The sequence below is a fragment of the Phacochoerus africanus genome, chromosome 11 (genome assembly GCF_016906955.1).
Source record: "Phacochoerus africanus isolate WHEZ1 chromosome 11, ROS_Pafr_v1, whole genome shotgun sequence".
NCBI lineage: Eukaryota > Metazoa > Chordata > Mammalia > Artiodactyla > Suidae > Phacochoerus > Phacochoerus africanus.
This window is the reverse complement of record NC_062554.1, coordinates 126,539,481-126,553,967: the sequence shown is the minus strand read 5'-3', so window position 1 is coordinate 126,553,967 and position 14,487 is coordinate 126,539,481. Positions and strand designations below refer to the sequence as shown.

Here is a 14,487-nt window from a genome sequence, read left to right as displayed (position 1 = left end):
AACACTTATCTGCACCACAGTATTTCTCTTTGCTTATTTAGATATTCTATTTTCTGCCACAGTGAAAACTCATTTTAATCCAGCTGCTAAGTACCTAATTCCACTCAGTTCAAGCTAATAGATAAGTACTATGTGTCCAATATCATGCTAAGCCCTGAGAATACAGCAGTAAGTAAAAACAGGTTCTGCTTGCCATAGAGTTTAACTAAAGATGAAACAAACTTCTAAGGTTATACAAATGATTAAAACTATAACAGGTACATTTGGCTAGATTCTTGCCCCAATTCTTATTTTTCCTTGTGGGGTGCTTTGTGTTAGAAAAAAAAAATGTAAGAAGCATGAGGTTTTACCTCAGTCACAGTGAAAAAACTCCAAAAAATTACTGATTTTTAAAACAGTTTATTTCATTCACTTTCGTTTCTTTTCCAAAGCAAAATTTTTGACTTCAAGGAAAAGATATGTTTTCTCTTTATATTATTTGCTGGCAGGCAGAACATTGGAATACACATAAAAATGTTTATTTTCATGCACAAAGGAGTAAATAGAATTAGACTATGTGAAATGACCATTACAACCGTAATCTTCAAGTTGAATCATTTAAAGACTATTTGGAATAACATAATAGTATATAAATATTATGCTTTTCCACTAAATTTCTATCATCAGATATGATTAAAGTTCTTGGAAAAAGTTAAAAAGCAACTTTTCTATTGGTTGCATGTATAACTTCGTCAATGAATAATGTTTTACAATTCGGATCATTTATCCTTTTACAGACATAAGAAACAATAATTGAACATGCTTCAGTAAAAGTAAACATAGGTGAATTACAAAACAGAAATATGAAATACAATGAAGTTTTTATAAGCTTTGTCCCATAGCGAATGATTTGTAGAATTATACTTACTCATTATCTTTATTATCACTTATTTCCCAATTACTGAACGTTTACCTACCTAGGACCTTCAGGAGAAAGTGTTTGCTGACTTCTCCAGCTTCATTTGAGGCAACACAGGTATACCTTCCTGAGTCTTCAGTTTCTGCTTTGATGAGCTGAAGGATCATCCCTTGAGTGCTTACTGACAGATGGGCACCAAGTCCCAGAGGCTGGCCATCTCTAAACCAGGACATCCTGGGAGTTGGGGTTCCATCAGTAAAGCATGTCATGGAGGTAGAACTACCCTTGACAATTGTGATTTCCTCTATTCCCATCCCATTGTCCAGATTTGGTGGCACTATATAGAAAACAAAACAGGTAAAATGTATATACCTATTATAACTTGAGATCAATTTACATGAAAGAATTGAAATGGTTCAATTAGTTCTATAGTTTCCATGATCTATAAAAATACGGAATTAAAATAGCATATAATGAATTGATGATTTTATTATTAAACACGTGTTATGTAAGCTAATTATGAACCTTCCAAAATATGAGAAATAAGACCTCAGGACTTGTATAGCATACACAATTAAATGTGTTTTAAATTTTGGTCCTTTTTTTAACATCTTAGTTTTTTCTGCTTAATGTATTATAATGTATATTATTCCAGAAGTTTATTTCCAACTACTTTATGTTGAATAAATAAAAAGTTCCAGAGTAAATTTTATATAATCCAACATAAGTCATTTGTAGGCTACAGCAAATAGTTACCTAATTGTTCTGAGACGTTCTTGGGGATTGTGAACTATCGTCTAGGAAACCTTAATAATTCAGAAGTGGAATGTTTTGAGTTTTATCTCTAGCTACACATACAGAGATATTTGATATGTACACGTATATCCATTCATATATGTATACATATATATCTATCTTGCTTTTCAGGGCCACCTGTGGTATATGGAAGTTCCTGGGCTAGGGGTCAAATTGGAGCTGCAGCTGCTGGCCTATGGCTCACTCCACAGCCACAGCAATGCGGGATCTGAGCCGCATTTGTGACCTACACCACAGCTCCTGTCAACACCTGATCCTTAACCCACTGAGTGAGGTCAGAGATAGAGCCCGCATCCTCATGGATACTAGTAGGGTTCGCTTCTACTGAGCCACAGTGGGAAATCCCACCATTTTAAATATTCTTAATGAGACACCAAGATTATTAGAAAACAATCTTAACTTTCTCTTCGTTTGAAGACTGGCTTGCATCTGGATTGAAAAATGCTATTTTAAAAGTTCAGATTTCATTTAATGCAAAATTCCAGATTAAAGAAGTATTTTGATAGTATGGCCCCAATATATGATTTTTTTTTTTTTTGCTTTTTAGGGCCACCCCTGTGGCATATGAAGGTTCCAAGGCTAGGGGTCGAATCAGAGCTGTAGCCACTGGCCTACACCACAGTCACAGCAATGTCAGATCTGAGCCATGTCTGTGACCTATATCACAGAGCTCATGGCAACCCTGGATCCTTCACCCACAGAGCGAGGCCAGGGATTGAACATGCATCCTCATGGGTGCTAGCCTGACTCATTTCCACTAAGACACAACAGGAATTCCATGCCCCAATATATATGGATCCCTTGGGAGAAAATCCATTCTGCCCTAGTTAGCAAGATCGTATTTTACCAATCCTTCCTGATACATCAATATTTAAATTAAGTCTGCTCTTTAATACTGGACACATAATACAGTACTAGGGTCATCTCTAGTGACATACCAAAAACTTGAAGACTATAATGTTTATTATCCACCCCAGCTCTGTTGGAGGCCACACAAGTGTACACAGCAACATCAGACACCTGAGCTCTCACAATCCTGAAAAACAATTTGACCCAACACTTTATAACTTGATCCTATTCAAAATATACAAATACAATAGTTGTGATTATATATAGATTATGGAAGGTGATTTATTTTGAGAAGTTTTAGTTATGAAGCCTATAACCATCCATCACAAAATATAGAGGCCTCAAATGCAGTTTATTTGACAAAATTGATTTGGCACTGAGAGTAAACCCCTGAAAATATAACACACTTTGAGAGGTGAATATTTTTCAAATCTATATTAACAGAGAATGATGCTAACATGAAAATTACATTATAGTAAGCATCATCCTAACATTTGGCCATATGAAGTTTTAGCTAAAATAGAGTTCCTTCTAGAAATAAAAGTACACGGATATAGCCACTTAACAATTTTTATATTAATTATACTAGGCTAACTTCTAATAAAAGAAATTGTGATGATAAAAAAGAAGTAAAATATTGTGCTATTAAATTGTAACAAGATAAAAAATAAAATAGTTCTTGAAAATATATAGGATAGATACATCTGCCTATGAAAGACCTACTTTATATAAATGTATCAAAACATGAACATTTAAAGAACAATAAACCATTTCAATTTTACATTTGCTATCCTCCCTCTTCTAAAAAATTGCTGAAAGGGAAACAAATGATAATAAAAACTTAGGAAAAAAACATTAAAAAAAACCTGTTTAGATGAAGCAAAAGTCTACCATCACAGTAAGCTAGTCTAACAAATCACACCCAATAGGAGCTGACCTGATAACCTGCCCACCAGACAGCAACCGGATATGGGAGGAGAGAGGCAGAGGAAGTCCATTCTTCAGCCAGTTTATCTGTGGTGGAGGCATCCCTGTGGCTCTGCATTCAATATTTACTGAAGTATCCACCAAAGCAGTAAGTGTCTCTGCTTCTTCTTTATTACCCCTAATTGCAGGTGGAACTACGTCATGCAGAAAATGAGTGAGAGAAAGAGAAGAGGGTGGGGCGTATTACTAGTTCAGATCATTTCAATCACATTTGCCCACATTTCTACTTTGTATCCTTAAAGGAAACAGCAAGGACATTAGATTTTAGAACTTAATGCTTCAGACACCTACTGCTGGACCTTCATTTCTTCTGAGAGATTCCTAAGGTAGCATAGGCAAAAGAGGGTGAAATTTGATATTTACCATAGACATTTAAGTTAAAAATTCGGTCTTCTTCTCCAGCAGGATTAGTAGCAACACATGTATATTTCCCCATGTCAGATGGGAGAGCTCCGTAAATGTTTAATGTGCTGCCATCTGCAGTCACCCTATAAAAATGATCATAACAGAGACACTGAGATCATTTATACGGAGCTATTTCTGGAAAACTCACTCTAGATTATTGTTTTGTTTTTTAAATACCACCCTAAAATGCGTCTTCATCTTGGATGTAGCAGTTCAAATCTTTTTCACTAAGTACGTGGAAGCCTGTAGAAGTCAAAGCTAGGGAATCTGATGGGGATTTCAGGCAACTGAGTAAACTTTTAGAGTAATGGGTCTCCTATATCCACTGACTCCTTATGAGAAAAAAAGGAAATGAACAAAATCAAGTTAGGAACTTTTCTAAACAAATCATGTGAAAGATGTTTTTTTCTGAGATAGAATGTTTTGCTTTAGTTATCAATGTGAGGTTTGAATTAAATGAAAATTATAAAAATTCTGGTATAAAAACTGAAGAATATTATAATGAGATTAAAGCAAAAAAAAATCTAGCTATAAACAACTTAGGAATATTGTTAATTAAAAGGACAAGAATAGGGTAACTTATTTAAACAGTGACAGCAACTTAGCATTACGTATGGGTACATTTTGCAAACATTTTTCCACAAATTGATAAGCAATGAGATCCTGCTGTATAGCACTGGGAGCTATATCTAGTCACTTATGATGGAGCGTGATAATGTGAGAAAAAGAACGTATATATGTGACTGGGTCATCTTGCTGTAGAGTAGAAAATTGAAAGAACACGGTAAACCAGCTAAAATGGAAAAAATAAAAATAATTTAAAAAACTGTTAAAGCTTTTCCTTTGAATTATGTAACAGTGAATGATAACTATATAATTAGGTTACCAGTGACATCTAAGATTATAGCAGTATTGATTCTCTTTACATACCATTAATCATCAAATAAAATTTCCTGTGTTTTTAAAGCGGTTGCATTGCTATCTATGGTTATTCCTACAACAGTAATTAGATTCTCCGAGTGTCAAAAGAAATACTCCATTTCTACTAGATCATGTTATTAAATATAATTATTGAGAACTGCAATTTTATTATATGGGTCTATTTTTTTTCAAAATATGAATTTTAAATTTCCATAAGTTTAACCATATAGATAAATGAAAGAGCAAGTGGTAAGTAGTAAGCTGACTTTAGAAGAAGCTTACTACTTTACCTGATTGAGAAATTGGCCTACTTATAAACCTATACATATTGTGGAACTGGGAACAAATAGTTAATAAAGTGGATATATAAGTATACTCAGGATCTTAGTGTAAGAGGATGAGTAACAACTCTTAAATTCCTTGGTACAAATATCTTATAGAAGATCTTGAGGTCTCAAGTCTAGTACATGGTTTGGAACAGGGTTGATAGCAGCTGATTTAATCAAATTCATTAAATATTGGTTAACTACTCAGAAATGTCCACATCAGAGAAATAAAACTTAAAAGGTATCTCCAAACTAAAACATTACTTGGCAATTTAATTAATCTTGTAAAGGGGACAAACATTTAAGTTTTAACCTAAAATGACTTCAAAGAAAATAATATTTATTTATTATTCTTTAAATTTGGTATATTCAATTCATTGACTAGAAAATATATTACAAACCCTTAAGTTTCAAATATTTATTCAAAATAATAAAGTTTGCAATATAATTAATTAATGCCTGCTTATGTGCACATGCTTCTTCAAGTAATTACAATTACTCTAGTACATATATATAATGGGGTCTTGTGATGAAGTAATCTAGAAGAGTGTAGAATTCTGGATTGTCCTTCCAAAGGCATTTGTTGTTGAAAGTAGCAGGAAGCCCTTACCATATCATCGCTCCATTTCCATGTGGTTTATGGCATGGGTAAAAGGTGAAAACGGGATTTGGACAAATCGCTGTAAGGAATGAGCCAGGTTATAAGAATATCTTTTCTCAAAGAACCTAGGCACTCTGGCATATCTGGTGGTTTGGTAATTTCAGGACACAAAATTATATCTAAGAGATGACTAATGAATTTCTGTAGGATGAAATTGGTTTGATTATTAGCAGGAAAGAAGAACTAATTATTTTATGATGTGGACTCTGGTATAAGCATTTGGTATAAGCATTCTGAAATGAGAGGAATAAAATCTACACCAGTTAACTGACATTTGGAGGAACGAGTATGTGAAGAGATTTTCTAACACAGAATCGATAGATAAGGACCACAGACACACACACAAATAGTGCTGAGTGATTCTCCAAGGAGAATTTCTGTGCCAGCTCTCCAAAATTTTCTCTTTTTTCTTTCTGAAAACAATGATTGCCAAGTTCCAAAGAGACTGAATTTGCTATTATTCCTGTGAAATTTGAAGCATAAAGCATTGTAGAAGACATTACAATTAACGATACAAAGATTTCTTTGAACACATACCAGATTCTTTCTGTTTCCCTGTTGGTTATGGGCTTTCCATCTCTAAGCCACTGAATAAGAGGGGTGGGGATACCGTTTGCATTGCAGATGAGCTCAACGTTTTCCCCCAGAAGGACACTGACCTCACTGGGCATGTCAGCACCGGCAACATTTGGAGGAACTTTGGAGAAACAATTAAGACTTTCATTTACAAGGATATAAATTCTAGTGAATACAACAGAATCACATGCCATTTCTATCTCATATTCTTCCTAGACAGTGGTTCAAGATCAAACTCTTGTTATCACCATAAATTACTTTCAAAGAGGAATAGGTCGGTGAATCGCTTCAATATTCCAGTTACACTTGCAAGTTAATATCATCATTTGACCATGGAGGCTAGTGACGAATCTACTCATTGGCACCCTTCTAGGCTAAATGGAATCACTCTTAGATTAAATCCTCAATAGATAGCTTGGAATTAATATAGGAGAATCTCTTCTGTAAAATTTTGACATTCAGCTCTGAAAAAAGTATCTAAGTTGGTTATTTCTTTCTCTATGATACTTTTTTTTTTGTCTTTTTAGGGCCGCACCCATGGTACATGGAGGTTCCCAAGCTAGGGGTCAAATGGCAGCTGTAGCCTCCAGCCTACGCCAGAGCCACAGCAACGTGGGATCCCAGGTGCGCCTTAACCCAAAAAGCGAGGCTAGGGATAGAACCGGCATCCTCATGGATCCTTAACCGCTGAGCCACAGGAGAAACTCCTGTGATACAATTTAAGTATTATTCATTCTGAACAACAGATAGGCTTATTATCTGTTGTTTATTTCTGTTCCCTTTTTCCAGCTATCTTTCTTTCTCACTGTAAATGATTCATTTGAGAAATAATGTGTAATAAAAATAGGGACAATTATATCACACAGAAACACATTTGAATTCTTCTAAATAATTACAGTAGATTGCTAGAGACAGCTCATGCCAGCTTGCAAAAGCCAGTTTTGCCTATCTTTCCTACTCCATGGTCAATGCCATCACACTGGTAGCTTGAAATGGGCCACTGCAGAAATACTTGCACTATAGAAACTGACAAATTATTGGTGACAGATCAAGATCTTTTTGTCTGCAGAGTCAACTCTTACCAACACACCACTGCATAATCTCTCCACATTTTAGTCATCCAGGAGATGATAATAATTACACCAAGTTTGTAGAATTTAGATGTTGAATTAATAACAATGTTAATGAGACATCTATAACAAGTGTTTAATACAGGAAAAGCACAAACTAGGCCCTATGCCTAGAAACTGCATATGCTGTTTCTAATCCTAAAACATAATAACATAGATAAAAAGTCTGGCAAAATGTTTAGTCATAATGCATACACCATGATTGGCATATATTATTAGTGCATTAAACATGTAATTTCTGACACTTATTCTCTGAATAGCAATTTTTCCCTTTTGCTTCTAAAATCTTGGAGCATCACCAACAGGAGAAACTACTAATACTCATAAACGTATCCTAACTTTAATTTCATTTTTTGGGTGGTGCATTTTAACTAATCTTATTGTGATCATCTTGCAGTATTTATCAAATCATTACACTGCATACCTTAGACATAGTTTTACGTCAATTACATCTCATTAAAACTGGGGAAAATTTTCAATTTTTTTTGGAGTTAGCTTTAGCTGAGCACACAACAGGTAGGTAATATATATTCACAAGTGAATTTATAACTTATGAGAAAATCTTTTCACAGTATAACTGTAATAAAATTGGAAAAGGCAAGCATTTCAACTTAGTTCTAAGTCAGACTTCCATTTCAATGTAAACATTAGGCCAAAACCTAATACTCAGAACACTAGCAATACCCAAAGGTTTGCTGAAAATCAAAAAGATGGATCCAAGTTTTCCTTATAGTGCTCAATTCTATACTGAACATAGTAGATGCCAATTAAATATTTCTTGGAAGAATCAATGCTCCTATTCTTACCCCCAAATAGTATAAGATTCATGATTAATTAAATTTACTCAATGCTTGACCAGTAATTAGAATGCAGTTAATCTCTTCATGAATACAATCTTAATTAACTATATAAACAAGAAGAGACCTATAGGCTTAGCCTCCGAATAAGTTATGCTGCTTTTAAATAAACAAGTAATTCAATAGAACATATACTATAGAAAGGTAAGCATTTCAGGAAACATGAAAAGAGATTTAGAAATTTCTACTATTCTGTTCTCCACATTTATGTCCATTTTCATGAAAACACTCCCTACTGGTAAATGTTTGACAAAATTGGCAGTATATTTTTTGTTTATCTAAAGATATTTTATAAGTCAAATCATTATGCTGTCCATTCTTAACATATACAATTTTTTACATCAGTTATATGTCAATCAACTGGAAAAGAAATAAAATATCCAAAACATGCAAAAAAGATATTTTGAATCAATTATCATAGATACAATGTAATAAAGAAACTAAAGACAGATCAAAGTATACCCCACATACCTTGAATTGAAAGAATGTAAGTTTTCTGTGCTTTCCCCTCCATATTTGAAGCAATACATGTATAATTTCCACTATCTGAATGCTGAGACCGAGCAATTTGGAGTTTGCTACCTCCAGACAAAATATGAACTTCAAGGGAGTCAGAATTTTCTAGATGTAGGAACAAAGCAAAACAAAGCATGAAAAACTTTTATCTTAACATCTTTACCATTCACAAAATGTCTTATGTCATCTGATAAAGGTATTTCTTAAACACTGTCCTTCTGTACTTTTATTTTAAATGAGAGCCTTTTTAGGAAAAGAGAAAAATCTCTGTAAAGAATCATTTTATGAGTCTATTCTGCCAGTTTATATGACAGTACATTAGGCTTTCTGAACTCAACACAGCTATGAGTGTAATACTGAAAATGTGATAGTTTATTAATCTAGCGAATTAAGAGAGAGAGAAAATAAAAAATGCACATCAAAGTTCCCGTCGTCGTGGCACAGCGGAAACGAATCTGACTAGGAACCATGAGGTTGCAGGTTTGACCCCTGGCCTCGATCAGTGAGTTAAGGATCCAGCGTTGCCGTGAGCTGTGGTGTAGGACGCAGATGCGGCTCAGATCCCGCATTGCTGTGGCTGTGGTGTAGGCCGGCGGCTACAGCTCCGATGAGACCCCTAGCCTGGGAACCTCCATATGCCAAGGGTGTGGCCCTAGAAAGACCAAAAAAAAAAAAAAAAGTGCATCAACCTTACCTATGGGTTTGTGATTCTTTAACCATGATATCGTGGGAGGGGGGATTCCAGTGGCGTCACATGTTAAAGTCACAGGATTGCTGAGTGTCTCCACAATGACTTCTTTTTCAGGCCCTTCAATACTGGGTAGCACTGTAAAAAGACAGAAGAGAATCATGTGTCCTCATTAAGCTAATTCAGGACACTTTCTTTCATTTGTATATCTGGGGGAAAAAGACGTGTATTAGAGGCAGATGCTCACCATATACATTGAGGTGGAAATTTTTATCATCCCGTCCTGCTACATTTATAGCTCTACATACATACTGGCCTGTGTCAGATACCTAAAAGAAAAAGATACTATTGTATGTGCTCCATTAAGTTATAGATGACCAATCACACTGTTCAAGTGTAGATTAAATCCTCAGTCATCTTTATGCCAAAATGCCCCAGTCCTAATTGCCTTCTACAATCCTGCTTTTTTTTTATGAAAAATGAGAATAACAGCTTTGATGATGTTATTTTTTAATGAAAATATTTTTTTCACTGTAGTAAGGGAAGAGGCAACTTCCAGTTCTCCCTTCCATAATCCCAAGGAGGCTTGATGCACAAACAAGAATAAAAGATGCACCTCGGCTTTCCTGATGTGCAGCATCTGTCCATCTGCCAAAATCTCCAGGTGAGTCGACTCTGTTAACCTCCGCCCATTCTTATACCAGGTGACGACTGGAGGTGGGACAGCATTTGACTCACATTCCAATGACACTGAGGTCCCCTCTCTTACAGTAACTACAGAAAGAGATTCGCTGCCATGATCTTTAATGCTTGGGGGCACTGAAGGGAGAAAATAAGAACAGGGTTGTTGTTTTATTAAGATGCTCAGATAGAAAATACCTAGCGCCAGTTTAAAAAATGAAGAAATCTTAGGAGGAGAGTGAAAACAAACCGTAGACAGTCAGGGAAATTTTTTTCTTGCTTTCACCAGCTTGGTTGATAGCTATACAGGTATATTCACCACCATCAGATACCTTGGCCCGGATAATCTGTAAAGTTCGACCACCTGTGGGCGAATATAAGGCAAATTGAAGAGTGGGGGTACAGAGGTTGTGGTAATGACTCTTTTCGATAAGATAAATGGAAAAAAACATATCCTTCCCCTTAGAAGAGAAGCATTTCATATATAAAATGAGAGAATTTAATCAGATTCCTTTGATGCTTCTCTCATTAACTGCTCTACTTCCTTATAAAAGAAGAAAATAAAATTTCCTCTCCAGCAAACACATATGGACAGTAGAACTGTTTGATATAGAGTCTAGTGAACAAGCAGCAACCGCATTATAGTCAAAACACGTTGAAAAGCATTTTCTGGATTTAAATCTCCCACAGTGCCATAGTGGCTCTCCATCTATCGGTCTATTTATCCTCAAGAAGCTTTAGGATTGATTCAAAGCAACCACTACACTTATTCAATGAATGCACTATTTACTAGTCTATCACTCCCAAGGGATTACTAAGCAGTTCTGCCCCTAAATTTCATTATGTCTTAATATAGCGCTTGTTACTCTGCAGTCCCACTAAGTTCATACAAATCCATTCAATTTTATCCTAATGGCCCCAGAGGGCTAAAGAGAATCACATAAAATGTTAACAAATAAATACAGTCAGACCAAAGTTTGGAAAATGACTCAGTTAAAATGCCATTTGTATGAAAAATAAAGGAAACTGAGAAAGTGTTTCCCACTTGAAAATAATATTAAGCTCCTTACCAGGCACAATGAGAGCATTTGTGTTTAACTTGATAGGCTGTTCATTCTTAAGCCAGCTGAGATCAGGAGGTGGAAAACCAGAGACCTCACAGGTCAAAGAGATGAAATTGTTCACCACAACAGTGAGATTTTCAGGGTTAGGACCAAGCACACTTGGAGGAACTATAACAGCAAATATATTAAAAGTGAAATCTGATATTATCAGTAATACATACTCCAATTTATTCATATAAGCCCAACTATTGTACTCTGCTAAAACACTGACTTAATAATACTGTTAATTATTTAGCTATCTTTCTTTTTAGAATTCCCTAATGGCTTCATCAAACTAATATCCATCAGTTTTGATTTTCTCAACTGAAAGAGAACACTAGAATTTTCAGAGATAGAATCATGAGGCATTTTATTTGTAAAACGTCCTTGGCAGTTCCCAAGACGGTTTTGTCAATGTACAAAGGCCTAATAGTGATTTTTGTTAGATACATTTGAAAATTCTTGTTTTTAACATTACATCTTTAAAGTTTTCATTTTCCTGCTTTCAGGTACCTCATTTCAAGCAGGTACCTATTATTGCTATAATAGGGTATACATTTTATTTTACGGTATCTATCTATTGATAAACTATAGTTATTTTGACAATGTAAATCGACTTTTAAGATGAGCCGAACATTTAAGAAATGAACAATTTCATGGCTTATTGTTCAAAAACAACAAAAAAACAATTCCAAAAGCAAAAGCAGTACAGATAAAAAGTGAAGACTAATAATGCCCTAACAATTATGCATATTAAAACATATGCATATGGAACAATAGATGTCTTTCAAGAACACATGCATGCTGAAGGGTCACCTCTTGCACATGTGAATGGTTTCCTATGTAGGGGGAGGGAAATAGAAGCAAGGAATGAACATAAAGAGGAATGAATACATGAAGGAATGGATTAGTAAAGGCAGCAATGGATCTTGCCTAGGCCAGTGAAGAGAGTTAAAACAAGAAGCATACAATTAATGTCACCCTCTATTATTATACTCTCTCTATGATTCTATCATGCTCTTTCTAGTACACTAATGCACGCTCTTATAGGAAGACTGAAGTCTTAAAATAGCATCAAAAACAAAAGCGGGGCAGCAGAAGGAAGGGTGCAATAGCAGTAACGGATGCAGCTGATACTCTCAATTTGATGGTGATGCGAAGTGGTTTCTGGGATGCGCCTTCTCTTTTCTCTGTCAAACAGAGGTAAGGGCATTTGCTGAGGGAAAGTGAGAGTGAACGTGAAACTGTTATTGATTGAATGTTTTTGCCCCCCCCCCGCCCAAATTTATGTGAGGAAGCCCTAACTCCCAGTGCGGTTGTCTTTAAAGATGGGGCCCAAAAGGAAGCAGTAAAAGTTAAGAGAATTAGGTCCTGAGCCCACAAGAATTTTGTCTTCATGAAAAGAGACACCTGAGAGCTTCCTTGTTTTTCTGTCCATGTGTGTGCTTAGCGGGAAGGTCTCGTGAGGACAAAGGGGTCATCTGCAAGCCAGAAAGCGCCTTCGTCAGAAAACGAACTCTTCCGGAACCTTGATCTTGGACTTTCTAGCCTCCAGAGTGGTGCAAAAATACATTTCTGTTATTTAGACCACAAAGTCTCTGGTATTTTGATATGGCTGCCTGAGCCTCCCAAGTCAGGGGCCATCTGACATTTGACGAGCAGGGATGAGGCATGAGAGGCACTCTGGAGTAGAAACATACAGAGGAGCCCCAAGCAGTGTAAGGGCTCATTTCAAGGAGGTACCGATAAATTTATAATGCCATCAATTTTCCTGATGCCAAGAGTTCCTCTGGCCACGGTTGGCTACCAAGGCACAGGTATGGTGCAGATGTGGCATTTAGTGAGAGCTAACACAGAAAAGAAGCTAAGCTTAAACCCTCTGGAATTAGACCACCAGAGTTAAAATCCTGGTTCTACACTTGCCAGCTGTGTAACCTGGGGTGTTACTTCAGCGAACCTGTTTTTCCCTCTGTCTCTCCAAGGGGCATAAAATAGCACCAACGATCTGTGGTTACTGAGATAATTATATAAAAGAACATATATAAAACACGTGGCACAGCCCCAGGTGAGTATCAAGCAGTCAGCATGTTGTGTTTTTACATGCAGCATTGAGTAGGGGTGCTGAGAAGATAAAGACACAGAGGGGTGGAAAAAACTGGGAGGTCAAAGACTGAAGGTTAGAGTCCAAAAGAAGCAAGCATTGATGTAGGGGGAGGGAACAAATGGTAGGGTTTTAAGCAAAAATAATTTAGATGGTTTCTTCTCCAAATGAATTTTCCAATATGTAGGTATGGATTCCCGACTGCAGACAGGAGCTCAAGACACCATTTGCAGGTAAAAGAGGAAAACCTCTCCTGAGGCCCAGTTCTTTTGTTTTTGGATTTTTTTGGCTGTACCCACAGCATGCGGAACAGGGATTAAACCCACGCCACAGTAGTGACCTGAACCACAGCAGTGACAACACCAGATCCTTATCTGCTGCACCACCAGGGAACTCCCTTGAATTCCATCCAATTCATAATAGCAAATACTAGTGGTGTCTTCGGCTCTCAAGATACACAAGGCTCCCACTTCCAGTGTTTCTGCTGTGCGTTAGAAGAGGAAACAGATATGAAGGAAATATAATAGAGGAATAACAAGTATTTACTTAGCAACTGAGACTTTAGGTTGAGGAAGATCAAGATCCGTAAGCAATGACCATTTTCCTACGGAATTTCTTACAAAGTGATGGGATAGAGGTAAGGATACAGATATATGAAGACAACGAGGTAGCACATGTAACTGCTAAAACTGGGGTACTGACAAGATGCTTTTGATCACATAAAGGAGGATAAATTAATCTTGCCTTGGGGAATCAGGAAAAAATAATTGACATTTTTATTTTTCAACTTTTATTCTACTGTAATTTACAGAGTAGAATAAGTACTTGCACCATGATTATATTTAAGTCATTCTTCCTGAGAATTCACAGCACATTTTTTTCTGTTTTGGTCAGATTTACACATTAAAGAAAAAAAAAACAAACTTGCTAAGAACGGAGAATACAAAGTTAAAAGTATTTTAAATATTTGTT

The 14,487-nt window shown here is 36.0% G+C and overlaps 1 protein-coding gene across 3 annotated transcripts in view; it reads right to left on the bottom strand.

Moving 5' to 3' along the window:
• HMCN1 (hemicentin 1) overlaps window positions 1-14,487 on the bottom strand; it is a 497,854-nt gene that overhangs the window by 105,253 nt on the left and 378,114 nt on the right. For all 3 annotated transcript variants that reach the window (XM_047753862.1, XM_047753863.1, XM_047753864.1), the window contains 11 exons: window positions 11,382-11,543; window positions 10,562-10,675; window positions 10,247-10,449; window positions 9,878-9,959; window positions 9,637-9,768; window positions 8,898-9,047; window positions 6,401-6,560; window positions 3,914-4,038; window positions 3,501-3,684; window positions 2,653-2,750; window positions 957-1,235 (listed from right to left, as the gene is read on the bottom strand). In XM_047753862.1, coding sequence (XP_047609818.1) covers window positions 957-1,235; window positions 2,653-2,750; window positions 3,501-3,684; window positions 3,914-4,038; window positions 6,401-6,560; window positions 8,898-9,047; window positions 9,637-9,768; window positions 9,878-9,959; window positions 10,247-10,449; window positions 10,562-10,675; window positions 11,382-11,543 — 1,689 coding nt within the window. The remainder of the gene's footprint in view (window positions 1-956; window positions 1,236-2,652; window positions 2,751-3,500; window positions 3,685-3,913; window positions 4,039-6,400; window positions 6,561-8,897; window positions 9,048-9,636; window positions 9,769-9,877; window positions 9,960-10,246; window positions 10,450-10,561; window positions 10,676-11,381; window positions 11,544-14,487) is intronic.